Source organism: Neopelma chrysocephalum, unplaced genomic scaffold, assembly GCF_003984885.1.
Source record: "Neopelma chrysocephalum unplaced genomic scaffold, ASM398488v2 Primary Assembly neopelma1_76, whole genome shotgun sequence".
NCBI lineage: Eukaryota > Metazoa > Chordata > Aves > Passeriformes > Pipridae > Neopelma > Neopelma chrysocephalum.
Window position 1 is genome coordinate 5,416,058 of NW_020897737.1, and position 27,855 is coordinate 5,443,912.

A 27,855-nucleotide genomic window follows, 5' to 3' on the forward strand; every position below is an offset into this window, starting at 1 on the left:
TTTGCAGGAAGATACCTCTTTTTCCCCACAGGCAAACACCGTGGTGCTTTTCATCCATGTAACCACCTTTGCAAGACTGAGATTTTTCTTTCAGTCTTTGCTCAATGGAGAACAGCCTCTATTAGCTTCCCATCATTCCAGCTTTTGTAAATGCTCATCATTAAAGCCCACTTTACAGATCAGGGCTTAGAACCAGATCTGTCAATATTCCCATTACTCTGTGACCTCTCAGTTACTGGATATGAAAATAAATCAAATGCAATAGATTTAAATTCACAATATCCTATCAAAGCCATATAGAGAAATGCATAAATGCCATGTGCTGACAGATCAAAGGAAATATAGCAATAGCTTCCCAAAGAGTATTTAATACTATTTTGTTTTATCTGGCCTAGAAAAATTATTGCTAAGCTTAACAAAAACATCTTATGAGTAAAATGAGACCACCTGGTTTGTATATAAAACCATAAGATAAAATATTTCAAGAAATTTTTAAAAACCAGATATAATTTATCAAGCCTCTTTTAGTTTGTATATAATTACTTGTATTTTTTCCAGTCTCTTGTCAGTGATAACTAGAATTGTGAGAAGAGAGCAAGTAATTTATATAGCAATTTTTTCATTTTGGTTAATCCATTACAGTACTTTTAGAAGTTTGCTATAGTTTTGACAATAATCAGATGGTTAGACAAAGATTTTGTGCAAATGTACTTCTGTCTTTCTCTGTCATATTTTTCCCTTCATCTCTGCGTTATTTATATTCTAGACATTTACATTTTGCAATTAGTCAAGCAAGTGAAATTAACCTTGTATTTTGGACCAAGGTAAGTTTCTGAGATCTGCACCATCCTGTAGCAGGGTGGTCTACAGCCTAAGTGTGAATTCGGTGATGAATTATCTCATTTTGTTTTTCAGCACCTGCCTCCTTCTTGTATTATTTGCTATTCTTGTAATGGAAGCTTCAATAAGTTCATCTGCAGTCAACTGTTCCCTACCTCACTTTTCTCCCCTGAGTCACATTTTCCAGGCTGAACAGCTTTACCAGATTTACTTGTTCCTTCTATGGAAGCCAGTCCACAACTTTAATTTTGTTGCCCTTCTCCATTAAGTGGAAGGTTGTTTATACATTGTTCAAACCGATAACTTTTCCAATTTCTAGAGCTTTAATAGATAGGAATAGAGAATTATTTTATATGGTGCTCACACTTGTGGTTATCTTTGATGACAAGCACCACACACCTAGTGTCAGCAGGGAGACCTTACTTTCGTTTAAGCAGTCCAAATGTGTTGTAGTTTTAGTTAAATGGGAAAGGTTTTCGGTTGATTTTTTCATACCATCATGTAGTTTGGAGCATGGGGGACTTCTCTTCAAACAAGATATCCTTCTAGGTTTTGTTCCTGGTGGCCTAGTGGTTAGCGTGCAGGACTTTCACTGCTGCGACCACGGGTTCGAATCCCGGTCTCCTGGCCTGATGGAGGTCGTTAGCCCTGTGAGGCCATCCATCTATGAGAAGGACACTCTAAACAAACCTACGTCCTGAGGACTTCACTGCCATTGTCCAAGCTTGCTTGGCCCCGGCAGATGAACCTTAGGATTAAAGGGTGGGCTCAGTTCAGCGCAGGCTGTGTCTCACCTAAAAAATCCATTGCGCAGGCTGGAAAGGTAAAAAGACCTTTCCCCAAATCTTCGTTTGCGAAGATGGGCCATTTATTATTAGTGGGGAGGGGGTGGCTAGGTGATATTTTCTGCTATTGTTTTTCTGCTTGTTTTTGAGTTTTTTCCATTTTTTTAGTAAAATTATTATTTTTCCTTCTTCATTCAGACTATTCATAATTTCTACTTTGTCAATATTTGAGGGGAGAGAAATAAAAGAAAGAAAAGGAGGGTTTATCTCATTATAGGTCTCACCTCCTGAACATATTGTTATTAAAACAGGACAAAATGCCACAACATTACTGCATTATTAACATGTGAGAGAAAGCTTATTACATGTCACAGATGGAGAAGTCCTTGTAATATTAGGACTCATTACTGATATTTACTTCAGAAGATAATAAACTCTTGCAACACGAGTTGTGTTTCCTGAAATCAAAGACACTGCATTCAGTACTAACTAAATTCACTTCCTAAAAACAAAGGTATGCAAAACCATCCTACTCAGTAACCCTTGCCTATCAGAAGCTGTTCATTCTATGAGAAGTTTAAATAGTGTCTTGCTTTCTATGAAATTTGCAAAAGAACTGAACGATGTTCAATAAACTTCAGGACATGAAAAGATGGAAGGCAGATAACCGGGGGCTTCCCAGCAAGCACCTCACAGCTCCGTGTGCACCCAGCAACATCTTTGTAACCAACGGCTCTATTTAATGGGACAGTAGCCCAGAGGGGAGAGCACAGGGTTGTAGGCAGCCCTGAGCTGGTTCTGGAGTGGGATACTTCATGAAGAAGCCCTCCATGACAGCTAGAAGCAGTTTAATTTCAGGTGTATCTTGATGCTGACTTTTTATTATTACTCTTCATAGTCTCTTAGGCTACTGTAGCCATTTAACTTAGCTCCAAGCCATTGGATAAACATTCATGCTTATGTTTCCAATGGATTAAAAGGAAAGTTGTCAGAGATTTGCAGAAGAGTCCTACCGCTGAAATAACAGGCCAAAACCACAAGCACCTCCACATCCTCTCTTCGATTTACAGCCTGTTGTGTTTTTGTTTGCTTGCCCTCTGTATGTTTGGTTGTTGGGTTTACACAGCAGCAAGGAAGACAGAAACATTTTTTTTTAAACAGGCAAATGTAGATCTACCCATGCCATAGTAACTCTGCCTGCAGTGTGACTGCAGGAGACACAACTGATGGAAGGAGCTACTCTATTTTTTTATTCACAGAGCTACACCACGTCCCTCACCCCATGACACAGACAAAAATGCTGTCGTCTTGGCAAAGAGAACACTTGCATTGTCATCTAAGATTTTGCCATCAACAAAGGTCTATGGAATTTCAGATCTTGAACCAGTAGAGTTACAGAGGCAACACTTGGTAGAGCAGGCCAAGCCTGTACTTACGAAAGAATTAAGCTGGCAGAGTAATTCTGTGGGAAGTCTGATGCTGTAATCGCCTTTTGTCTCAGAGGCAGTATTTAAAACAGATAAGTGATTTCACTAGAACAAATCACTTGGATAAGATCTACTCATATGAGGAACGATTATTCTGGGAAGCTGCTCCTGATGTTGGGAAACAATAATTACAGAGCAGGAAACACTGACATCAGTTTTAAGGAACATTTAAGAAAAAAACCTAACAAAAATATTGAAAAATAACTAAAAATATGTGCCAAGTTTCTGAGGTGTGAACACTCTTTTTCAAGTGGAAAGACCATGTTAAGGAGTACCAAGGTCTTCTACTAGAGGTTTAGGAAGTGAACACTGTCAAAAATTAAAACCATGTTGTCTCATGTATTATCTTCAGCAACCTTGACTCAAACAGGTAAATTTATGAGCAATTAAGCTGCTATTGAATATTACTGGTGGTTGCCTCCAGGTAAACTTTTCACAAACAGTTCTAATGTTAACACACGTATGAAGGAAAGTCTAGCCTGTTCTCCCACAGTTCTGCTGACTCAGGGCAACTAAAACCAGGGCAAACTAACCTAATAAGAACAATAACTTCAAAATAAGCATTCTGTTTGCAAACATTCCAAATTATCTTATTATCAGTTGCTCTTTCTGGGCTTTATCTTCTATCAAATACACTTTGCTTGTCGTTAGTATTAGGTCAGTAATGATTGAGTGCAAGATGCAATTACAAATTGAAAATATTGCAGAAGAAAAGCAGCTTCTACTGCCTTTTCAAGAAGCATAATAATGTATATATGTAGAGATTCATAGATTATGAAAGCAGAACAACTATTATATAATCTAGTGTAATATTTGCAAACGGCCAAACAATTTCGTGACAAGATTCCTGCATGACAGCCATGACTTCTGACTGAACTGGAACACATTATTTAGAAAACAAAATTCATCCTAGAGGTAGGACAGGCCCCAAGTTAAGCAGAGTTCAAGCAAAAGAATTGCCAATGGAGTACCTCAATCTCCATGAGCACCAGCTGGAAGCGAAATGTGACCCTCGGCAACTTATCCACCTGTGCCCGCTCCCCTGGCACAGCTGGAAGGAGCACTGGGTGCCAGTGACCCAGGTAGGACTCACTGAAAGGGCAAACTGCAACTAAAGCACTGTGCAGCCTGTGAGCCTGCACGCTCCCTGTCCTGATGGCTAGAAGCTTAGCCAAGCTGTCCAATGTCTCAGCACTGCGGAGGGATATGCAGCATTTCAGGCTGAAGAAGCTCCTTCAACAGGGCACTGGTTGCCAGCCGACAGCCTGCAGACACCGTTGCAGAGAACCCACCTGGCTGTGGTGCATTGGCAGTTCAAACCTGAATGGCAAGTGCTTGCTGGCCCATGAGTAACGCTGAGGGTTGGCCATGGTCACCAGATCAAAAATGTGTAACCACTGCTCTAATGGCACTCTGTGTTTTAGTGATCAATCCAGTAACTGGAGATAACGTCAGCTCCTATGTTTTGAATGTCTGTTACGTATTTCTTTTTTACATGTACGTTATTGCACAGAATCATAGAATCATGAAGGTTGAAAGAGACCTTTAAGATCATTCAGTCCAACCACCAACCCAGTACTGCCACTGTAACCCCTAAATCACTGAACCATATTACCCTGCAACCAGATCCAGATGTTTCTTGAACACCTCCAGGAGTCATGACTCCACCACCCCCCTGAGCAACCTATTCCAATGCCTGACCATCCTAACAGTGAATTTTTTTTTTTTTTTTACCTAATCTGAATTTCCCCTGTCTCAGCTGAAGGCCATTTCCTCTAGTCCTTTCACTGCAGGCATGGCAGAAGGGACCGGCTCCCACTTCACTACAACCTCCTTTCAGGGAGTTGTAGAGAACAACAAGGTCCCTCCTGAGCCTCCGCTTTTCCAGATTAAACAAACCCAGCTCCCTCAACTGTACCTCACAGGACATGTTTTCCAGACCTTTCATGACCCTTGTTGCCCTTCTGTGGACGCGCTCCAGCACCTCAATGTCTTTCTTGTAGTGATGGGTCCAGAACTAAACACCGTACTTGTGCGGCCTCACCAGTGCCAAGTACAGGGGGACAGTCACTGCCCTGGTCCTGCTGGCCACACTACTGGCACAGGCCAGGATGCCATTTGCCTTCTTGGCCATCTGGGCACACTGTTGGCTCATGTTTAGCCAGCTGTCAACCAGCACACCCAAGTCCCTTCTGCTGAACAGCTCTTGAACCTCTCCTCCCCAAGCCTGTGGGGCTGCTGTGACCCAAGTGCAGGACCCGGCATTTTGCCTTGTTGAACCTCCTGCAGTCGTCCTCAGCCCATCGATTGAGTCTCTCTCTGCAGAGCCTTCCTACCCTCAAGATCAACACTCCCAACACAATTTCGCATTGTCTGCAAATGTACTGAGGATACACACCTGATGTACAGCTAAAAGGATCCAACTCCAGCTTTTACACAGGACAGGGTTAATCTGCTGAAAGCAGATGAATAATACAGCTAAACTATTGGGTGAATTTGGCCCAGTATTCAAACTCTACTTGTGCTTCTATACAAAGATACTTTACACCTATCAATTATTTCATGTCAGATATAGGACAGCATTTGTACAATTAGTTAGTCAAAAACAGAGCTATGTTGAAGCAAAAAAAAACCCGTTTTTCCCCCTGCACAGGAGACACGTACTCTGCAGTTCCCCATCTAGTACACAGAAGCACCCTGAGAATATCTGTTTTCCCACAGGGAGTGCACTGGGCTTCCACTCGCTTTTAAAGATACAACACAAACCTTCCTAGTAATGACAACGTCACAGTTAAAGAAATTGGTAATATTCTCCTAGTAAAAACTGTTTCTTAAATAGCATTTCATAAATGTATTTGCAAGCAAGGAATGCAATACATAGAATGTAATGTTTTTTCCCTGGGTTTATGTGTCATTTGTGACTCCTGCAAAAATATCTGTAATTCTGTATATCTGACAAATATGTATTGCAACATGTCTATGCAGAGACTACGGCATTCCAGAACATATACCAACTGCATGTACTCTGATGTAATGAAGGGAAATCTGAGCAGATTTTTCATGTCTATGGGCAATTTATTTTTTTTAAGTGCAGAAAAAATTGTTACATGTCCCCAAGCACAAACCCCACCTGGCACATTTTTATGGCTTTGTGTTTTTATGCAGGAGCCAACATTTATGAAAATGAGAATTTATCCAGTGCAAAACCCAAACTTGTAAAGGACAAAGAAAATATTTAGTGAAATAAAGTAATTTTGGGTTCCTTAAAAGTAAGGCTATTTATATATTTATTTATGCTTAATTCCACATTGAAGTAAACAGATGGCAGACCCCCCTAAGTCATAACATCACGTGAGAGAGAAACAGATGCATGGACGCTTTTTAACCACAATAACACCCCCCCAACATTAATCACTGGCTCCTATAATTAAAATTGCATATACCTTTCAGCGATATAGGAAAGATGACTATGAAGAGCTATGAAAGCTCATGGAAATAAAATACTGAAATGATTCTAGAGATTGCATCAGACCCTCTTAAAACACTGTTTGCAAATATGAAGTAAGGCATCCAGGGATGAAAATACAGGAATCCAAAGCATGCACACTTTTCTTGCAATTATTTCAGATTTTGTGTTTAAGAGTTCATTGCTTAACAGTAGAAACAAGGAAAATGCCTAAAGGAGTCTAGTGAGTGAAAACAATAAAATGTTCTCCTCTACCGTTCAATAAAATAAAAAACTGTTTTCCAAATGTACTTGAATAATTTGAAAAAAAATAATTAATGTACTGTCATTTCTTCTAAAAAAAAAAAAAAACAAGAAAATAAACAAAATGGCTAAAGCAGCTGACACCTAAAATGATGTGAGAGTTGTACCTGAGACTCATTCTCCAAAGTATTGTACATTCAGTGGCCCCAAGATATTTGATACCTAATTCCTATTGAACTGTAAAAGTCTGTAGCCTCTGAATCTCACGACACTGCACAAGTAAATCTCAGCTTTGGAGCAGGCACTGGGATTGGCAGGGTGAACCTCAAATGGCCCTGACACTTGCAGTGCCTTGGCAGAACATGTCTTATCAGCCATATGGGATAAGCTCTATGTCTCCAGCTAGTCTGTCCTTGCAATGATGATGAAAACACCCCTCCAACAAATTAGTTGGGTACTTCCACAAAGGGTCCCAATGCCATTTCCCACAGGAAATGAGATCTGGCCGCAGCTCCAACTGCCTGGAACAGGCATCCAAGGGTAGCATGGATGTCACATAATCCTGATCTCAGGAACAGCCCAGTATTCCGGGGATTGCGCTGCCTAGGACAGAGCAGACATGGCAGAAAGCACCTACCTGCTTCTTTATGTCATCTTAAAGATAGATTCACTTTACTTTACATTCAGGAAAACTGCTGCTTAATTGCTGCCTGACCTTCTCTCCACCAATGTCCCCACAAGCACAAGCCAAAACAATCACCTACCTGTCTACTCACTCTCCTCCTCTGTAGTTCACCCCAGCTAATACAGGTGGTTTTCTGCTTATCTGGTTTCTTAAAGTAGGTACTGTCATGGAAATAAATGCTTCATTGCCCTGCATTCCCTTAACTGACCTAACCCTGAGAACTTTAGCCAGTTTTCAAAATAAGACACTGGTTCTCAGGTCCCAGTAGTACTTTCCCCGATGCTTCCACTGAAGCCAGTGTTGTATTAGAGAGATATGATTCACAAGAAGCTCTCTGTGTGTTCAAGGGAAAGATGAGACAGAGCAGTAGGTTTTGGAGTTTGTTTTCAAGTAAGTTTCAATGTGTATTCAGTTTTGCTTTATCTGCAGCACTGTCCTTACAAATTGCCATTGTTTCCTATTAAGGAAGATACCTAGAACTGTTTTCCTGAACAAAGTAGGTTGAAATGTCTGTTTCTTTCAAGGAAAGGATTGGCAATTCTCGAGGTACACACCAATCCTGCAAGGAGCTGCCACATGTGGAACCAAAGTCAAACTCTTGATCCCAGGGGACATAAATAAATTATAAAAAAAAAGTAGACCATTTTACAAGGTTTTGTATTTTCTCTTTGGTATTTCCTCCTAAGGTATCTCTTAGTTAAACTACGAGCTTGCCTTACTTGGGGACCTTTTTAGTACTGATGCACGCAGGCAAACCCTAAAGCCAGGATTCCCAGGCTGAGGTCCACAGCCCTGCAGTGCTCTGCAGCTTACTGAAGGTTATCCAGGGGCAACTGCCATACCTTGAATGTGTGGCACGATATGACCAGCGGTCATGTTTATCCCATTTAAAACAGTGACCAAACCATGGGTATCCCAGGCTTAAAAATATGAATGGGACAGCAGCAGATGACAAAGTGGCCTAACCCAGGACTTTGGTCCAGATGAGAAAGGGATAAATGCAAAATGACACAAACCAGCACTGGAGACACTGTTTGTGAGGGCTTTTTTCTTGACTACAAAACTGCTAAAATCACTAGCATGGATAAAGCCCATGACTTTGATTAGTTTGTTTCTCTGTTGTGCATTGAGACATTGTGCCACTCAGAGAGAAAATTTCCTGGCATTAAGATATGTGGAAGCTGATAACATAAAGAAGGCAAAAATTAAGTCAGACATGGACCAGGGGAATTGACTGAAGCACAAATGCTCATTAATGCTCCAGCTGGTTAAGAAAACCTGAAGAGTGTCTTGGGAAAAAATTAATGGCAATTTATATCACAACAGTACTAGGCACTGGAAAACATCAGGTTTCAACACACATTGAAACTTATCTAAGAACTGCCTTCAGTGTCCCGTTTTCCCCCTCTTTGATGGACACCCCTTTGAAGGGGTTTTCTTTAGTCCTAATGTGACATTTCCTGCCAAGCTAGCAGACTCCATACCCTAAAATCAGAGGATCTAATGACAAATATTCCTTAAAAATATTCAGTTTTAAGGCTTTAAATAAGTAATTCCTGGTTTAATGAAAAAGATGGCAACTGTTTCAGAATAGAACTAACTTCCTTTCCACCTTCTAACATTTTATGCGATTCTGAAGCTACATTTCTAAAGAAAAACTGCTTCCTAAAACTTAGCCTATATTAAGAACCTGAGACATGTAAGAACCAATGAACAGCATTAAAAAGTAATCTGTAAGTATCACAGACTTCACTTGCCACCAGTTATATATTCTGAGGTACCAAAGCCATCCTGAGGTACCATCATGAGGTCCAAGATAATAACACAATACTAAAATGTTAACTGAGACACTCTCTTTTCTTTACATTGATGAAGCAGGTGATGAGGTTACTGGCCCACCACTGTATATGGTGCCTTCAAAGAATGGGATCAGAAAAAGTACTGAAGATCATAAAAAAGATCTGTCAGGAACTTGATATCCATGTTATTAGATCACCTGCCAAGGGGCGACTTTACCTCTTCAGGACACCAGCCCTGAATTCTTCTCCCTTATGACATAACTTGACTACACTTGCTTGCCTCACTCCTTATGCCCTATTGAGGTCAGTGTATTGCATTCATACTTCACTAGACAACTTTTTTTCAGCCTGAAGATAACATAGATCCGATGACTGGCAAGATACCACATCATACGGACATACTTCCCACAAATTTTTACTCAAAATGTTTCCACTGCCCATTATTGGTACTCAGGAAGATCTAAAACATCATAATGAATTCCTGTTTTATTCGTGTACTCTGGCTGTCACCTTAATTTCCACAGAAATTATACTGGAATGTATGATACTGTAAATACTGGCATCATGTTGTCAGTTCTCTCTTTAAAATCTTTTAAAATGTCAGACTACACAGAGTAATATATTCAAACAGGTTGTTATATCGGAGCTTTTGACAGAGAAATCTTAGACAGCCTGTATGAACACACTGCAGTAACTACACCTGAGCTAACTTTCCCTATTAAAACAGCTCCAAAAGCCTTCTATGAAAAAAATTAACAGTCTTCTTTAAAGCTGAATCTAATTATAACATGAACAAGAAGAAAACATTAATTTAGGCCAGCTCCAATGACTGTTGCTATTTCTTGTCATATCAGAACAATGTCTCAACTATAGTGTTGAATTTAATTACTGAAGTTTGATGTCTAAATATGTTTTAATTAGGACTGTGACTGAAATCTGGTGTTAAACGATCTAATTTCCAGTACTAAACTGTTACATACGTCGTGCATTTTCACACCTTGACACTGCCTCTGCAATTCTGTATGTGCATTTACGTATTGTTATTATTAACTTTCTACCACGCTGGGGAAAGGAGTGAGCTTTCCTGATGGGCATAATAAAAGGTTTAACTAAGAAGCAAAGAAACATTCCAATTATTTTAAAAGAGCACACGAAAAAAAGGACAGCTCTTAGAACCTGAACTCTTGGCGTAAGCAGGCACTTGTAAAGTTGCCTGCACGGTCTGAGGGAGCCTTTGACCAAAGAGCATCACAGGAGTTTAAAGTCTCACTCTCCCGGCCCTCCCTCTTCCTCCCGTCACCCCAAAACCGCGGCTCTCCAAGACTCTCTTTCTCACACATCCGGAATCGAACGGAAAACTCCTCACCAGGCTCTGAAGTTCAGAAAAGTGGGATTTGGCATTCACAGGCGAACCGGTCGAGAGCCGGGGGCTGGGCGGTGCCTGGGGACCTGGGGAATGCCACTCCCGGCGGGATGCGCCCAGGAGAGGCCGGGACCAGCCATCGCTCCCCGCCGCCGGCTCCTCGGAGCGCGGGCTGCTCCTCGGCATTCAGCCCTGAAGACAGGCAGCTTTTGAGACCGTACCATGGCTTTAGCACCACACGGCTCCCGCCCCTCCCGCCACCGCACACATGCGGCACCGCGCCGGTGCCCGGGCGCGCCCCAACCCGCCGGGAGCGCGGGGGATCCAGGCTTTTAACGGGCGGACGAGGAATCCCGCCCGGCTGTCACCGCACAGCTCGAGCCCCTGCCGGGCACAGCCCACCCGGGCCGCCCCCGCGTCCTTCTCCCGCCGTGCCGCACAAAACGACCCGCCGCGGGGCGACACCGGCCGCCCCCTCCCTCGGGCCCGGCCCCGCAGCGCCCGGGGCGGCTCGGGCGGGCGGGCCGCGGATAGGGCCCACTCACCAGGCGAGGCTGCGGGCAGGTGTGCTCCAGCTCCTCCATGGCCTCGGAGGGGGATCCCGGGGCGGCGGCTCCTGACTCAGCACCGGCCGCGCGCACTGGCATGGCCGCCGCCCGGGCCCGCCCGGCGCGGGGGGTCTCCCCGGGAGCCGCCCGGGGGCTCGGCCGCGCGCGTCGCCACGGCAACCGCCCGGCCCCGCCCCCGTCCGCGAGCTGCGGGGGGCGGTGCCGGTTTATTTGCATGCAGCCTCCTGATTGGCTGCTGCGCCGCCGCGCCACCGCGCGCGGCCCACGGCGGCCCCGCCGGCGGGACCCGCCCCCAGAGCCCGCAGAAGCCGGGGCGGGTCGGGGGGGAAGGGGGTCCCAGAGAACGTGGGACGGGATTGCGTCCGGGTAGTGCCTGGATATCGCCAGTGAGGGAGACTCTACACCCTCTCTGGGCAATCTGTTCCAGTGCACAGTCACCTGCATAGCAAAGAAGTTCTTCCTCATCTTCAGGTGGAACTTCCTGTGCATCAGTTTCTGCCCGTTCCTCTTGTCCTATTGCTCGGCACCACCGAGAAGAGCCTGACTCCATTCTCTTGGCACCATCCCTTCAGTTACTTATACACGTTGATGAGGTCCCTTTCAGTCGTCTCTTCTCGAGGCTGAATAGGCCCAGCTCCCTCAGCCTTTCCTCGTAAGAGAGATACTCCAGTCCCTTTATCATCTTTGTCACTCTGCGCTGGACCCGCTCCAGGAGCTCCATGTTCTCTTGTTAGGAGGAGCTCAGAACTGGACACAACACTCCAGATACGCCTCAGTGGGGCTGAGTAGAGCGGCAGGATCACTTCCCTCGACCTGCTGACAGTGCTCTTCCTAACACATCCCAGGATTCCGTTGGCCTTCGAAGCCACAAGGACACACAGATGGCTCAGCCCCTGAGTCGTGTCCTGCCCTCCCGAGCGCCAGCAGCACCGAAGCCGCGCGGGCTGAAGTGAGATTATCAGCCTTCTTACTCTTAAACGGCATAGAATACAACCAAGATAATATAAAGCCAAAACCTTTTAGATCAGAGTGTCCGTTGGCTATTGTTAACCTTGATAGATTCAGTAAAGGGGATTCCAGTAGTACTGAGCTGCAGTGGGCACTCTGAGTTTTGTTTTTAAAAATCAGATTTCATCAAGGGACACAAGCATCTAGGTTACAAGAGAATTGTGCCTCAGGGTCTTTCCCTAGGACTTGAGAGCTTAATTTCACATGTCTTTGGCAAATCTTCAAAGGAGAGGAAGCGCAATACAAAAAGAAATGTATAAACTATGTGAAAGGGAAAAGGGTAGGTGGGTGAATAAGAGGAGATAAGAAAGTAAGTAGAAAGAAAAGAGAACGTGAAAAGAAAGAATGAGACAGCAGTCAAGAAAAAAGGAAAATACATATCAAAAAGGTGACTGAGCAAGGAAAACAGGGAGCCAACTAAGTGAATCTCACAGCTGAATCTTTTCCCTATAACTAAGTTCCTTTACCAGTAATTTTGCAAGGAATATTCACACATTATGGAAAGAATACTCAAGGGAAATGATTAAACCATGATTAATGCAGCACTTGGCCTGAAATTTGTAGCTCATTTTCTTAGGAAAAGTATTTGCAGGAGTGTTATGCTGTTAGAAAAATATTTGGACAGCACAGATGAGCAGTGTTAGGACTGGAGCAGCCAGAGGTAGCAGGCAGACCCTTTATAAACCCAGCCACATATGCCAGCTCTTCAGAGACTGGTGCTGGTGTGCTGAAGGAGTAGTGCCAGGTATGGATGTATCCAGGGTCAGGGTCCAGCCCTCTCTGACCAGGCAGGTGCATGGAATAGAGATGAAAGGGAAATGGATTCTCTCACAGCTGGATGATTGCCAATAAACTGGAAATGTAAATCCCTTGCCTTCTATTTCTTTTGAGTACAAAAGGGCAAATTTCATCTTTGCTTTCATGCTGAGAGTTTGCTATTGACTCCAGCTGCATTTTGATTCATCTTTTATAGAGAAAAGTTTTCTCATATACATGTAACATTATAGAATGATGTCTCTCTTGCAGTAGTTTTATCACCTGTCTAAGTTGGGCCAGAATTTCAGAGTGGACATGGAATGCTTTTCATGCTGCTTATTTCATTTCCATCTCTGGGAAATACTTTATAGATTTGTTCTTCTATTTGAAGAGCATGATAGAGAAATGTTGCGCACGTCATTAAGAGAGAGAGAGAAAGCTGAGCTAATGGTAGGGGGAAGGTGGTAGGGTCTGTCATGTCTGTCCAGATGGAATATGTCTGATGATCTTAGCCATCGTATTGGGTATCTTGAATAAGTTATCCTAACCTCCACCTTCTATTAGCTGTTGGGGCAAAAAGAGCTTTCAAAAGGCTGGAATGTGTCTTCTTTACTCTCTAAAATAAATAAATACAAATTAGGTTTGATTGGAAAGACTCAGCAGATGGTCTTCTGTGAATCCTTACAAGTCAGCCAGCTTTTAAAAGAACAGTGGAGCAAGAGTCATGGGTGGGAAGGTTCATGCATCTAATTTCTTTTCTGCAACCAATATCCTGTGCCAGGCTGAACATGGTCTCCTGGCACCTCCTGCCATTTATTCACAAGTAACAGGACGCACAGTCACTGCCTTTAATGACTGAGCTCTTGGCAACAGCTGCTTGGGTTGAAGAGACATTTGATGCATAAAAGTCCTGTCCCAGGCTGTATAAATTAACATTATATGCAAACAAAACAAGAAACCATGATCCCAATCCTCCTAACACTCATTTCAAGGTTTGAATTGAATAGACAGCAAACAAGGGAAAATCTCAGCTGTTAGGAAGGTTTCATCTGATACATGGTGGGGTTTTTTCTATGCAGAATTTCAGTTCTCAAACCGGAACAATTAATTCTCAAAACATGAAAAATATATAAAAAAAATATGTTTAGGTATTCCATTTAAATCCTCTCCTTTCTCAAAATGAAAGTATGATCCCTCTCTGAGCTTCATGGGCAGCTGAACATCATAGAGACAAATACCCTGTGTAGATTCTTCTTTATCTTCAAGCCCTAATTTTTAAATATCTCCCTCCCTTTTTTTCTCTTTCTATTTATTTCATATTTTTAAAATCTTTTAGTGGAGCACTGATCAGTGCCCTCAACTGTAATTAATCAAATTTCAGTTCCTTGTAGAGACCAACACCTATAAAACCTCTCTCACACTTTTCCCATACTACACGTTAAACTGACTCTAGCAGACTAACTCTGAATGTGAACTAATGTGTCCACTTCCCTCCAATGTTTTTCCCCCCTATATTGCATAGATTAAGATAAGCAAGAAGCTTATTTCATCAAATTTACTATATCCATGTTCATAGCTGAACATGGTATAATAAGTGTACTCTAATTGCATGCTTATCTTAAGGCAAAATCTCTAGAAGTAGCAACCTATACTTGGAAATGGTGAATAAACCCATTAAAGACCTCAAACTGCTTCAGCAGGGAAATAATATGCGTTTCACAACTACCTAACAAGGAGTGCTCTCTGCTCCTTCTGATGGCAAAGCAGCAACACAGCCTGATTTCTGCAGCAGAGGGCAAAGACATATTGAAGCCACTTGCTAACAGGGTATTTTGCCTTAGTTGCTCATAGATGTTCAGCGATCTTACTACTACAGAAAAGTCTGTAAATACTGAGCAGGCTAAATCTGTAAAAACTGTCCAGGCTAAGGACTTGGCTTTTTTAAAGCAAAGATACTCTGCCCTTTGTGAAATCAGGGACTGGAACGCATTGCAGCCCTTGGAGAATATCATCAAGTGTCTGAAGTGCCTCAATGGATCTCAAGCACCAGTTAGCACAGCAGAAGTTGTATTTAAAATGGTCTTCACCTGAGAGAGGCTGCAAAAGTCTTCTGACCTATAACTGAGTCATAACGAAGAGAAACAGACCCTCATGTAATATCTGTTCAAAAGTCATCAGGAAACTATGGAAAACCAGAGACTGGTATGGTTTAAATAGTGTTTGACTTCAAAACCAAACATTTGCAGAAAACATAATAGAATAAATTATTGAATATTTAACAGATGAACTGAATTTTGCTTCAATGTATATATTTTGGATCCTGAAGGTTTTAACTGCAAGACTTTATTATAAGGTCAACTGCAAGACTATAAGGTGAAGGAATGGTTTATGTCTGAAGCAGATTACTTAAAATACTATGTTTCTATCTATGTATGCATGAATCTGTGTATGTATGTATCCATGTATCTACCAATCTATGTCATGCTAATTCTAGACATGCTAGAATTAATAGTCAAAAAGAGCGGAAAAAGATACCTTATTGCTGATATGATCAATTAATTAAATCACATATTTTTACACTGAGATTAAAACCCCCCAATGGTAGATATTTTTTCCCACTTGCGTAGATGGGGAAAAAAGGGAGAGAAAGAAAGGTATGAATTAAAATACACTCAATAGGTTTTCACGACCTCCAACACCAGCTGCTTTGCTGCTTCCAGGTAATGCTGTCTAATTTTTAAGTTGCAGCTCATCAATCAAGTGGAACTCATACTGCTAACAAACTATCAGCTTTTTGTCATAAGAAATACAAAAATTTACTATTTATGAAAGAGTGCTATAAAATTATATACAGATTCAATCCAGGAAGTTTTTTTATATGCAATGACAGTCTGTAAATTATGAAAAGTAAAAACATGGGATTTGGCACAACATGATCTTATATCTAATTCTTTCCATAATTCCATAATGGTGATGTGATGTTGAATAAAATCTGTCTTCTCAGGATACCTGTATAGAATCAAATTAGTCCATTTTTATGTAAGAGATAACTAAAAATGTCATGTTAATTCTAGTACAGTTTATATGTCCATCATCTGAAATCCACAAATTCTTGAAAATAGTGGCTTTTGGTGATGCCATTCATCTGTGCTTTACAGCACTGTTTTGAATAAGTGTGGTTATGCACTTTGGGGTAGGTTCTTTGTGTTCTTGCTCTTTCATTAACTGCTTTTATAAGCAAATCTGAAGAAAATGGTGAGAAATTATGTTTGGGTTTGACCAAGAGGGTATCTGTCTTTATTTTATTCTTCCAGAGTAGAGAGATGGTCACTTAGTTTGGGAAATGTTAAGTTTTATTAGTTTCTTATTACATTGTCCTTGCTAATTTTAACAATCAAGCTTTTCATTATTGGGTAATTGTTGTTATGGAAAGATGAGGGATATCTGGCAATGGGACTTTTCTGATGGATCCTCAGAGGTTGGGAAACCCTTGGATTAGCTAACCTCTGTTGGTCATTCCCTTCCCAGAACCCAAACTATCTAATCAGTCCACTCTTAACACTCTTCACTCTTATCAGAAAGTTCTTCTGAATGTCTAACCTGAACCTCCATTACTGCAAACTATTGCCCTTGCTTGCTTTTTCTACTGGACACAGAGAACAGATGTAGTCTCCTCTGCTTTTTGTATGACTAGTGTGGTTAAAATTTTGAAAGAATAGTTTGAGGATTTGGAGTAGAGAGCTGACATTCAGCAGGCAGGTTGGTATTTTTGTCCCATCTCTCATGACTTTTCCAGAGTAAACTGCCCCAGTTGCAATTTCTCATACGTCATATGCTACAGATCTTCTCATTATCCTTCCTGTTCTATTTTGGGTTCTCTGTAAATTTCTTGCAGAGTGGTTCCAACACAGGACTACATCTGCAACTTTACTGCTGTCAGAAAATATAATGCTGAATATTACAGATCTCTCTAGTGTATATATCTCAGTATAAACTTTGTCTAAATGATTCATGTTCTCTGCCTTCCTTCCTATCGTCACAGATGAAACACAATTTAAAGTAAATCTCTTCCCTATTTACATTTAAACTATGTTGTTATCCTTTCTATCTCTTTTTCCATTTCTGGCTTTCCAAATACACACTCCAATCCCCTTTAATCCACACAAAGCTAAGACTGCCTTTCTTGCACATATTTGTATTGCATTCACTTCTATCCATTTTCAATCTATCTGGTGCCTTCCCTTTCCGCCAGCTCAATTTCAAATTTTTGGACTCATCATCAGTATTCTGTCACACTATCTTTTCCAGTATTACAAGTCTCCAATACTTTTTTCTCTTCACAGTTCTTGTCAACCTTTATCTTTCCATTTGTCAGTTTTTCATGCAAGTGCCTTCGCAACTCTTTCCTCATATTATTACAAATGCAAACCTGCCACGTAAAATATAAAAAAATCATACTGTAAACCATATTCAAGTGATTGCTAGGGCTTCCTGTTTAATATTTTAGGTACCAGAAACTTAATAACTGGAGGATTTTATTATCTGGGTAAAGACACACACTTTATTTAAAATAAAACAGCTACTTATGCACTGTAAAATGATTACCTGCTAGCTAGTATAGCTTTTACCAGTTATTAAGAATGTTTGACCCTAAGATCTTACTTCTGTTGCTTATAACTTTGCCACCTTTGAAACCTTTGATCTGACATGTTTTGAAGAAAAGCATCTTCTACCCACTGAGTGGTTATAGAATAATGCATAATGCAGCTGTTTCTGGAAAATATGTTAATAATGCCCTGCAGGTATTTGGGGAATTTTTATTTGAAATATGCAAGAACTTTCATGATTGAGAGGAGAGATTTAATATTTATTTGGAGGTTTGGTACTCCCAATGGTGATGTGCTGTTTTCTTTATTTATGAAAATTCGGCAAATTTGGTATTGGATACAAGTTACTTCATATGTGTCAGGACCCTGGGGGCACTGAAAGACCTTGAAGGCCCTGAGAAGCTTCATCTGGGGGCTCCACCCCACACCCTCTGCCCATGGGCTCAGAGGCTCTATTTAAGCTTCACCACCACTCGCACCTTCTCCCTGAAGAACCCCTCCCTGGATCTGGACCTAAGGATGCTGTCCTCCTTTTTGCCAAAGGGATGTGAAATGGTGAACGCCGAGAGTATTCACCCACGGAAGCACATTTGATCTTCAGCCAGGTCTTAAAATATAACAGCCTCTCTGCAATAATGTTCTGCTTATACATTAATTGTTCATTTTTGTGCAATTGTAAAGAGAGAGCGCTGAAAGTAGTTAAAACAGAGACTTCCATGCTGTGGCAATAACTGTATGATCTTGAATACCATTGGCATCAGACTTAATTCTTAGACATTATAATTATGTGAGGGCTCATTTTCTGTGAGTTTGCTCTCACTTGTCTTCCCTATTTAATGTACATTATAATATTTAGTACTTTTCTTGCAGGCTTGAATAGGAATATTGTATTAGGCAAGCAGGTGATGAGATTCTGCTCTCTGTTCCAGTTAGTGTAATTCCACCAATTCTGGTCGAGTTACTAGGATTTGCTGTAATTTAACTGCAATCAGAATTGAATTGCGTTTGTTTAAGAAAGAAAAAAAGTATCTCTGGATGTTCATTTCATAGATCTTCTTTTCTGTCATAATGGAAATTGTTAGTGTTTATTCTAGTTTCTATTTCATATTTGTATTTCAAGCCTTAACATCCCAATAACAACTTTATTCTCTTCATCCTGGTGTTAGCAGGTAATTCAGGTAGGAAATTAAAAAGAGCTGTGCAGTGAACAAGCCTGGTAAGCAAAGAATCTACCCTCTTAACATAAATGTCTGCATCATCTTTATTGATAAACAAATGGAGAAGCATCTATTTCTTCATACTTCTATCAGTTAACTACATGTTTTGAAAACAGAAATCTCTTGTTAAATGATAATTTGAGATTTAAAAAAAAAATTTAATTTATGAAACCTGTGCTCCTCTAGGAGTTTAGTCCTCCAAATAGTTATGTAATTCACGTTGAAATGCCACATGAATAGCACAGTTTAGTAAGCAGTTGCTGAAGCGGTCAGAGCTGCATCATATTAGATGTAAAAACCTTCAGTTAATTTAGCGATAACGTGCATTAATTCAGATCAGTATAAACATTAAAAGTAAGATAATGGAATACTCTGGGTTTGTAGAAAACATACACATAGAACATATACACTCATATCCTGAGTAGTATGCACACACATACACAGTTCTCCACAAAGACAATCTGTACTTAACAAGAATATGATAATGTTCAGGCATTTTGAGGTAGACATAGTACAGGTGAATTTGCTACCTCGCTATAATCCATGATTTACTGGCATTGTTTTTATAGCACTCCTCTTAGTTTCATCAGATTTTTTCCATCATCAAAAAAAACCCCACAAAAACCCAACCATAAGCTTAATGTGTAATGTCTGAACCTGAAAGTTTTAACTCTTTGTCCTCTTGCCTTTGCAGCATATCAAGCACGCCCTAGACATAAAAAAGGAAGACAAAACTTCTCTCAATACAGCAATTATTTTGTCAATTTAACTTAGTTTTCATACTACAGTCCATTTGTGCTTTGCCATGTTAATATATACTACTTTTTATATTACCTTGGAATTCTTGCAGTGAGGATACAGTATTTCCTATTAATAACCAAAATGGAAAATACATATTTGTCACCTTTTGTTGAAATCTGGGAGTTTCCTGAGCTTCCTCTTCTGTACAGTGTTTTTGGGTGCCTACCATCTTCGTTACTGTGCTTCTCTTGCCCTTTTCTCTGCAGCTATCACACTTGCCTTGAGAGAACCTTGGTGGCTTTGAACTGCACAGCAGAATTCCCACTTCTTGCACTTAAAAAGAGAATTGAGCAAAGGTTCTTGTATGAATGTCCCAAGGGAGGTTAAAGATCAGCTCAAAGTAATCTGCTGTGATAAAGACGTTTAGCAGAGGAAGTCCCAAATCTTGCTGGGTTGTTTTTCTTCCTCAAAAGTAAGCCCATCCCTTGCTCCCTCCCCCCCCTCCTTTTATTCACCCCTGCAGGATTTAAATATGCTTGTTATCCTTTGCTGTGAGAAACAGATGCGTTCTTGTTACGGCCGGGGATGAATGTCAGGATTGAACTCGCATCCATGAAAAAGTCTTTTGTTTGATCTGCGTTGTCCCACAGTGGAGCTATGGCAACAACTTCAGTTGGGGAAATTAACTGTATCACTGTGTACCGGCTCAAATCATGGCATCACCTGAATGACAAACACGCCACTGTTCACATGACAGCTGACAAAGAGCATTATTTAATTTTAATCAAAAGGAATAAAATCCAATCAATCAAAAAATCCAAAGCATGTGAAAGCTAGGTATGTTGTGAAGTGCAGCAGCACTCTATTTTTATTCAAACTGAAGAATTTAATGATATTGCTATTTTATAAATGTTTCTCTATTGTAGCTTAAAAAATTTAGTAACTTGTGAATTTGAATCTCACATCATGCTTGGTGATGTGATCTTGTTTTGTGCACGTGTTTAAAAAAAGAATTAAACTAGAGAGTGGTACACTGCACTGAATGAGAGGCTGTCTGTAGGTGTCATGGTTTAACCTGGCAGGTAATCAAACACCACACAGCCACCCATCCCCCAAGTGTGATGTGGGAGAGAACTGGGGGAAAAAAAGGAAAATATGAGGGTTGAGATAAAGACAGTTTAATAGGACAGAAAAGGAAGGGAAAACAAGAATAACGTTAATTAGAATATACAAAACAAGTGGTGCACAGCACAATTGCTCACCACCTGTTGACTGATGCCCAGCCAGTTCCTGAGCAGTGGCCTCTGGACAGCTTTCCCCCTAATTTATATACTGGGCATGATGCCATATGGTATGGAATATCCTCTTGGCTAGCTGAAGTCAGCTGCCCTGGCTGTGTCCCCTCCCAGCTTCTTGTGCCCCCCAGCCTCCTCTCTGGTGGGGTGGGGTGAGAAGCTGAAAAGTCCTTGACTTAGCGTAAACACTGCTCAGCAACAACCAAAACATCACTGTGTTATCAGCATTATTCTCATCCTAAATCCAAAACACAGCCCTGTACCAGTTACTGGGAAGAAAATTAACTCTATCCAAACGGAAACCAGGATGGCAGATCAGACAGGCATTCTTCCTGTAGCTGTCAGTGTTTCCAAGGATGTGGGTTTGCTACAGTTAAGTTGGCCTAATAACCAGCTAGTGAGAGAGGGGGGTCTCATTTTGTCTGGGAATGGGCATTCTGGCTGTCAGGGCATCCATCCTCTTTGGCACCAGGGAGCTGCCACAGTTTGTGGGGTGGTTCTTCTGCTTCCACGTAAGACTAGGTCCTGCAGTGGAATAGTGTTGTACTAGGAACTGGGTACGTAAAGAGGATTGGTAGGTTTTTTACTTCTCTCTTACCAATGCAAAGAAGTCCTTGTGGAGAAGGAAAATAATTTTCAGTTTCAGAACCACATAAATCTTCTCTTCTAGAGAGTAGAAAACAATCAGTATATTCAGCCAAATAATACTAGTTCACACTTCTGCAACAGCATATCAGCTGTAAGGACAGAGTCCTGTGGTACCACCTGCCTTTTTAAGAAGCTGGAGTCAGGGCCTACAGATTTTCATGAGCAATAAATGCTTCTCCACAAAATTCTGCAAATGGAGATGGCAGGATTTTTGGGTAATGGCTGGCCAACAGTGATGGTTTTGGACAAAAGATTGAGGGTAATCTGTGGTAAAACAGCACAAACCCCACCAGTTTCCCTGGGTTTCTACACGCACAGACAGACTGATCTAAGCCCTTTTAGAGGCGAGGAATCGTAAAGCTTCAGTTGTCTTAACTGAGGACTTAAAAAACTTTTCCATCTATACTTGAAACTGAAATATTTCCTTTTTTGGACACAGTTCTTGCTCCTCAGCTGAAGGGTGATGTGTAATACTCTTGACAAATGCAAGTGAAGGTATCTCTGCAGCATCAAAATGAACAGAACATACTCTACCTCTCCACCCTGACAAAGTCAGGAGTATGCAAGGGCAAAGTTCTAATGGATCTTTTCTCAGGGCCCTCCACAGACTTGGCCTCTCAAGAAATCCATTCTGAAACTATTTTTTTTTTCATGTCTAGCAAAGAAGATAAAAAAAAAGGAAAAGGGATTTGGGAAATAGGAGGCATCCATTATAATATAACTATATATAGTTATATGTAACTACATATTCATGTATATAAAACTATATATAATATATATAGTTCACATATATATATTTCACATATGTGAAATATATATTTTATATACATATATAACCCCCCCTATTTTGTGACTAAACTGACCAACAACCTGTCTCTGAGCAGACTATGGAGTAATTTACTGAAGTTCCTGAAACTTGTGACAGAGAATAATGCCTACTTTAAATATGTAAAAAGGAAACCACGATTCTTATGGATCCTCGTCTGTCATGATCACTGTTTGAGCTTCAGTGGTTACCTGTCCATGGAAACCGTGTGGGAAATGCCCGTTTCTCCCAATAGGGATTGATCTACCGCTGATCATGCTGCGGGCGCTCCTTGACCCTCACGCTGCAGTCTGGCTCCAGCTTTTAGGCAACTGGCATCAACCACCGCCTCCTCCCAGCTCAGGTGCTGCATTTATACATGACATTTATACATCACTATTTATGACACGGCATTTGAACATGGCTTTGCCCCAACTGAGGCACCGAACCAAGTACGGGCTATGGGCCCCTGCAGCATGTGGAGCCCTGCTCAGATCCCTCAGACGCAACTCGCGGGATGGGATCAGCTGTGCCCTCACCGCCCTCCCGGGCCCTTGGGACCAACGAGCGCCCGCAAAGCCGCGGCTCCAGCGGCGGGCCCGGGCCCGGCACCGCGCACCGCCCGGCCCAGGCCTCGGCCGCGGCCGGCGACGCAGGCTTCGCCCAGGAAGCGGCTCCGCCTGGCCTGGAGCTCCCTTCCCGCTCCGGTCACCGGGCGGGGCCGAAGCGCCCGAACCGAACCCCCTCCCAGGGCCGCGCGCGCCTTCCCCTTCCCTTCCCGCGCCCCGGGGCGGCCCCGCCGGCCCCGCCCCCGCCGCCGCTGATTGGCTGCGGCCCCGGCGGCGGCGCGCGGGGCTCCCGTCTCGCGCCACTTTCGGGAGCCTTTGGCGCGAGCGCCATGGCCGACAGCGGCGCTGGAGGCTTGGACGGTGAGACCCGGGGGCGGCCCGGGCCCCTCTCCCTCCTTGCCCTCCCTCTCCGCGGCGGCCGCTGCCGGCGGCGTTTCGGTGTCAGGCGGGGGGCGGCGGGCGCAGCGGTGCTGGCGGCGGGGAGAGCGGGCGCGCGCGCGCTCCGGGCGCGGGAATGCGCGTGCGCGGCGGGCGGTCGCGGTGCTGGCGGTGGCAACGCTCCGGGAGGGTCCCGCGTCCCCCCGCCCTGGGGGGGGCTCGGCGGGGCCGTAGCTGCCCTACCCGAACAGGGGGGACCCTCTCCCGGCAGGAGAGGAGCGGTGGGGGGTGGTGGTGGTGGTGTTACACCCGGTGCGGGGGTACGGGCCGCACGGCCCCGCAGTGCTCCCCGGCCCCGCTGCCCCGCGCCGGCGGAGCATCCCCGTAGGATGAGGGGGCTGTCCCGGGATCGCCGCCGCGGGCCGCGCTGGCGATTCCCGGCGGGGGCAGCGGCGGGCGCGGGTGGTGCAAACACATTTGTTTCGGAGGAGCGCGCTGTCTGACAGCAAACGCAGAGATTTGGCAGAAAATAAACGCACCCGGACTGTGACATCTTCGCAGTTCTCTCACATGGGATACCACACAGTGTAAATGCCCCTCTTTTAGCTCAACCCGTAGCAATACAAACCTGTACTTGTCTCAGCCACGCTGCCTGGGTGTAGCTCTGCTCACAGTTCGATCTCCTGCTGCCACCGGGAGGGGACTGTCCTGCTCCTTTGGACACCTGGCCAACCTTGGTCACCACGGGGTGTTTAGCTCCTCACACAAACCCCGCGGTCTCGTCCCTGGGCTGTTTGTTTGCTGCTGTAATTTGGATTGGGACCACTCGTTCTCTGTGTTCGGATAAATGGTTCCCCCCCCCAATCAAGACAGGGAGAAAGGTCGGGAGAAGTGGAGAGCGCCCTGCTGTGGGGAGCATTTTTAAAGGGAAGGAAGTATAGGAGGAAATGGGGTGTCGGTCCTATGCTGTCAAGAAATTACTAGTTCGTCTCAATCTGGCTGCACTATTAAACATTGTAAAACCACCTAAAAATCCATTACTGCCTTGTAGCAGTGTAGGCCTTCTCTTAAGTCTGTCTATTGCTGAGTTGTCATGGAGACATGCAAAATAAAAGGAACTGGAAGTTCCCAAGAAAGGAATGGGGGGATCCTTTTCAGATAAAGGTTGATGAGGTTTGAGAGGTTCTTTGGAAACAGGTGGTAGCTTTGTGCTGAATGTGAGTTGGCATGAAGTCTTTTTTGATCTCCTTGCTTGTCAGGCCATGCCTTCAGTATAATTCCACAGTTGGCTTATTAAGAGCCATCCATGACTGTGTGCTTTTAGACAAGTGGGTCTTTATCTTGATTTTAAGTGAAACTGTAGTCATCTGTTAATGCATCACTGAATACTAACTACTAAAGATAACAGCAGTTCATTACTAGACTTAATTCCCTTCTTTTTATTAGTTGCAGCTATGCATGACTCTGGAAGTTTTGCAGCATCACGTTCTAGACGTGAGAGGAAGAATAGAAGAGGCCAGCAAGAAGCACTTGAGCGTCTGAAAAAAGCCAAAGCTGGTGAAAAATTAAAATATGAGGTGAAAATTCCTCATCTTTTCTTCCTCATGAAAAGTAAATGTGAGCTGAGAGGCTTAACCATCGTTTATAGATATGTAAAAGTTACAGGAAACAAAATAAGCCTTTCAGATCAGCTTTTGTGTTTTCAGTGGTGTATGTTTTTCAGAATGTAACTGTAGTTGTTTTGCTGCTTTCTGGTATAATTTATTTGTTTCTTTCTGTTTTGAAAACTAAACGAGTTTTATTGACTGCAAGTCTAACATGTTGCCATTGCTTGAGAACTATGCCATAAGGAAGGACCAATTTTTAAAATTTAATTGCATAATTAATGTTATGATAGGAAGTACTTTTTTTAACTTCAAATTGTTTTAAACTTTAAATTAATTTCAGAGCTTTACATGGCTGAAATCCATTAATATTGGTATGCTGTATTTCCAGAAAGAGACCAAAATTTAAGTACTTAACTGGTAGAACTGAAATCTGGCAGTGTAACATTGCTACTGTCTAATTGTGATGCCAACAGGAAATGTGACTTCCACATTGAGGTGGATAAATGTAAAGAAACCTGAAGTCCGTGAATCATTAACATGCAAATTTTCTCTGAGCCACAGAAAAGCATCTTCAGCATCATGCTTGGGTACATCAAATAACCTTCCTTTTCACTGAGCTCAGCTTGGTGTTTAAGAGTAGAGCCAAGGTCATTGCTTGGATTTTTATTTTTTTAAATTTTGTTGTGATAATATGAAATGAGCAATAAAGGAAGTCAGTTTCAAATGAAATCTCTGCCAGTGTTTCAGTAGATTTTGAGTTTCAGTACGGTGTGATAATTTTAAAAATTGATAATTTGTCTTTTATCACTGCCAAAAAAGAAACTTAATGAATAACAATGCTTACTAGTTGTGAACAATGTAGCACTGTAGGAAACGGTGCATTTCTTGGGAACTTTTATGTTCTGATGATCGGTATTAATAATTAATGGTATGAAAACTGTTAATCCTCAGTATACCTTAACTGTTGTAGGTTGAGGAGTTCACAGGTGTTTATGATGAAATAGATGAGGATGAATACTCCAAGATGGTCAGAGACCGTCAGGATGATGACTGGATTGTTGATGATGGTAAGTTAAGATTCATTTAGGGAGTTATTTTGGTTAGGGTGTTATAACTCAATGTACATGATTTGAAGTAAGTTATAGTTAGTACATTCTTAAAATTTGTTTTAGGGGACAAGAAGAAGGTAATATTATTGGATATAATCTTTGCATTGTTCTCATTGTAGTGTATTGGGATGGTAATGAAAATATTTTTCAATGAAGACCTGTTCTTGAAATTTTATTTCCAGTTATCAGGATTATAATTTTACCAAAAAAATACTGTAACTGATAATTTCTAATTAAATACATAATAGTATATTTAGTCTAGTAGAAGATACTGCTGGGAGTGCTGTGGTTTTTAACACTTTAGCATTTGTAACTTTTGCTCTATATTAGAGGGGCAAAAGTGTTTAAGTATGTGAAAAATTATTTAGGAGTATCAGAAGACAGAATTCAAACTGTAAGTTTTCAACTGTTTGTTTTTCTGCAGATGGGATAGGTTATGTAGAAGATGGAAGGGAAATCTTTGATGAAGATCTGGATGATGATGCTCTCAGTTCCAATAAGAAAGGTAAGTTGAACATGCGCTGTAGAATGTCTTCCAGGGACTCTTAAGCAATACCTAAAATGGGCAACTTCTTGGCATCAGCGTGTGGTGAATGTGGCCAAATGACATGTTACTTGAAGCTCTGTCATTATCTGACTGTGGATTTTGTTCAGCCCCCGTGATGCAGAAGATGGAGGTTCACAAATTGAGGTCAAATCATTGTTAACTACTTCAGCACTACTGGGGCAATTCTGCTTACAGTCTTCTATGGAATATATATTCACTTCTAGAACAAATGCATCTAGGAGTGGGCTTGGTTTTCAAAGCCAATGCCTAAGAGACGTGTGATCTCTCTTGGCCACTAAACACCTGCATGCTTTTAAGAATCTGAGATCACATGATTTTACCAAGTTTTACGAGGCTGGTGGAAAACTGAGAAACTGAGTCTGATGTTGAGAATCCAAGCCTAGTGCCAAACACATGGACATTCTTTTTTTTTTCCTGGAGATGCTTTCATGTAAAGAATCTTGGTCCTTTTCCTGGAGTATGCACTTGAGTATGCAAAGAGCATCTCTGATGTGACTAGGAAAGATTGGGTACTGATAGGGTTTTGCAATTTTTTGTGTGTGCATGACAGCTCTTAAAAAGCTGAAGATGATCAGGCTTCATTTCAGCCAGCAGTGTAAAGGTGGAAGAAGTGGACTACCTTGGCTATCTATTCCTGCTAATAACTGGACCCTTAAACATTGAGCTTTTCTGATGTAAAATTCACAATTTATTTTTTTTTCTGTAGGAAAAGGTGGCAGAACATCTACGGTTGATAAAAAGAACATGAAAAAATCTGTGGTGTCAAAGCCAAACACAATCAAGTCTATGTTTATAGCCAGTGCTGGGAAGAAAAATACAGATGTAAGTTTTTACAATTTGAATTTAAATGTTTCTGACTTGTTTAAAGTGTTTTAGTGGGAGTGGAATAAACCAAGGGCTCATTTCAGTTTCTTTCTAGTAAGACATATACTTCTATTACAATCTCCTGTATATGCAGCATTTCTGAAAAAGTTGTGTGTGCTTTGTGGAAACTTTAGTTATTTGCTGCTGGTCTCTTGATTAGGTTTGCACATATAACTGAGAACTGTTTGGCTAATCTTATCTTACAGAAAACTGTGGACCTGTCAAAGGATGATTTACTAGGGGATATTCTTCAAGATCTTAATGCTGAAGTAAGTATAGTAATGAAATCTGGAAATACCTTAATTGGTTCATTTTTTTTTGCCATGGAACTTATCAGGAAAATACAGTTTTTGGTAAAACTAGAAGATCTAAGACTGGTTTCATCCATAGCACATCTGCTTGGTATATTCCACATATGCAGAAGTTGCATGACTGTATTGGCTTAA

The 27,855-nt window shown here is 42.0% G+C and overlaps 2 protein-coding genes across 7 annotated transcripts in view; one reads left to right on the top strand and one right to left on the bottom strand.

Moving 5' to 3' along the window:
- Window positions 1-22,549, bottom strand: part of PCYT1B (phosphate cytidylyltransferase 1, choline, beta) — a 43,047-nt gene extending 20,498 nt beyond the window's left edge. For 2 of the 5 annotated variants that reach the window (XM_027689147.1, XM_027689146.1), the window contains exons 1-3: window positions 22,527-22,549; window positions 21,460-21,527; window positions 19,730-19,899 (exon numbers count right to left, since the gene is read on the bottom strand). In XM_027689147.1, the coding sequence (XP_027544948.1) occupies window positions 19,730-19,899; window positions 21,460-21,527; window positions 22,527-22,534 (246 nt within the window). In that variant the 5' untranslated portion in view covers window positions 22,535-22,549. Of the gene's footprint in view, window positions 1-11,213; window positions 11,360-19,729; window positions 19,989-21,459; window positions 21,528-22,526 lie in introns of those variants that run through there. The other 3 variants (XM_027689149.1, XM_027689148.1, XM_027689150.1) reach the window with 3 other exon arrangements.
- Window positions 22,550-23,153: 604 nt separating this feature from the next.
- POLA1 (DNA polymerase alpha 1, catalytic subunit) overlaps window positions 23,154-27,855 on the top strand; it is a 193,260-nt gene continuing 188,558 nt past the window's right edge. For both annotated transcript variants that reach the window (XM_027688900.1, XM_027688901.1), the window contains exons 1-6: window positions 23,154-23,243; window positions 24,714-24,838; window positions 25,839-25,935; window positions 26,402-26,482; window positions 27,252-27,367; window positions 27,616-27,678. In XM_027688900.1, the coding sequence (XP_027544701.1) occupies window positions 23,213-23,243; window positions 24,714-24,838; window positions 25,839-25,935; window positions 26,402-26,482; window positions 27,252-27,367; window positions 27,616-27,678 (513 nt within the window). In that variant the 5' untranslated portion in view covers window positions 23,154-23,212. The remainder of the gene's footprint in view (window positions 23,244-24,713; window positions 24,839-25,838; window positions 25,936-26,401; window positions 26,483-27,251; window positions 27,368-27,615; window positions 27,679-27,855) is intronic.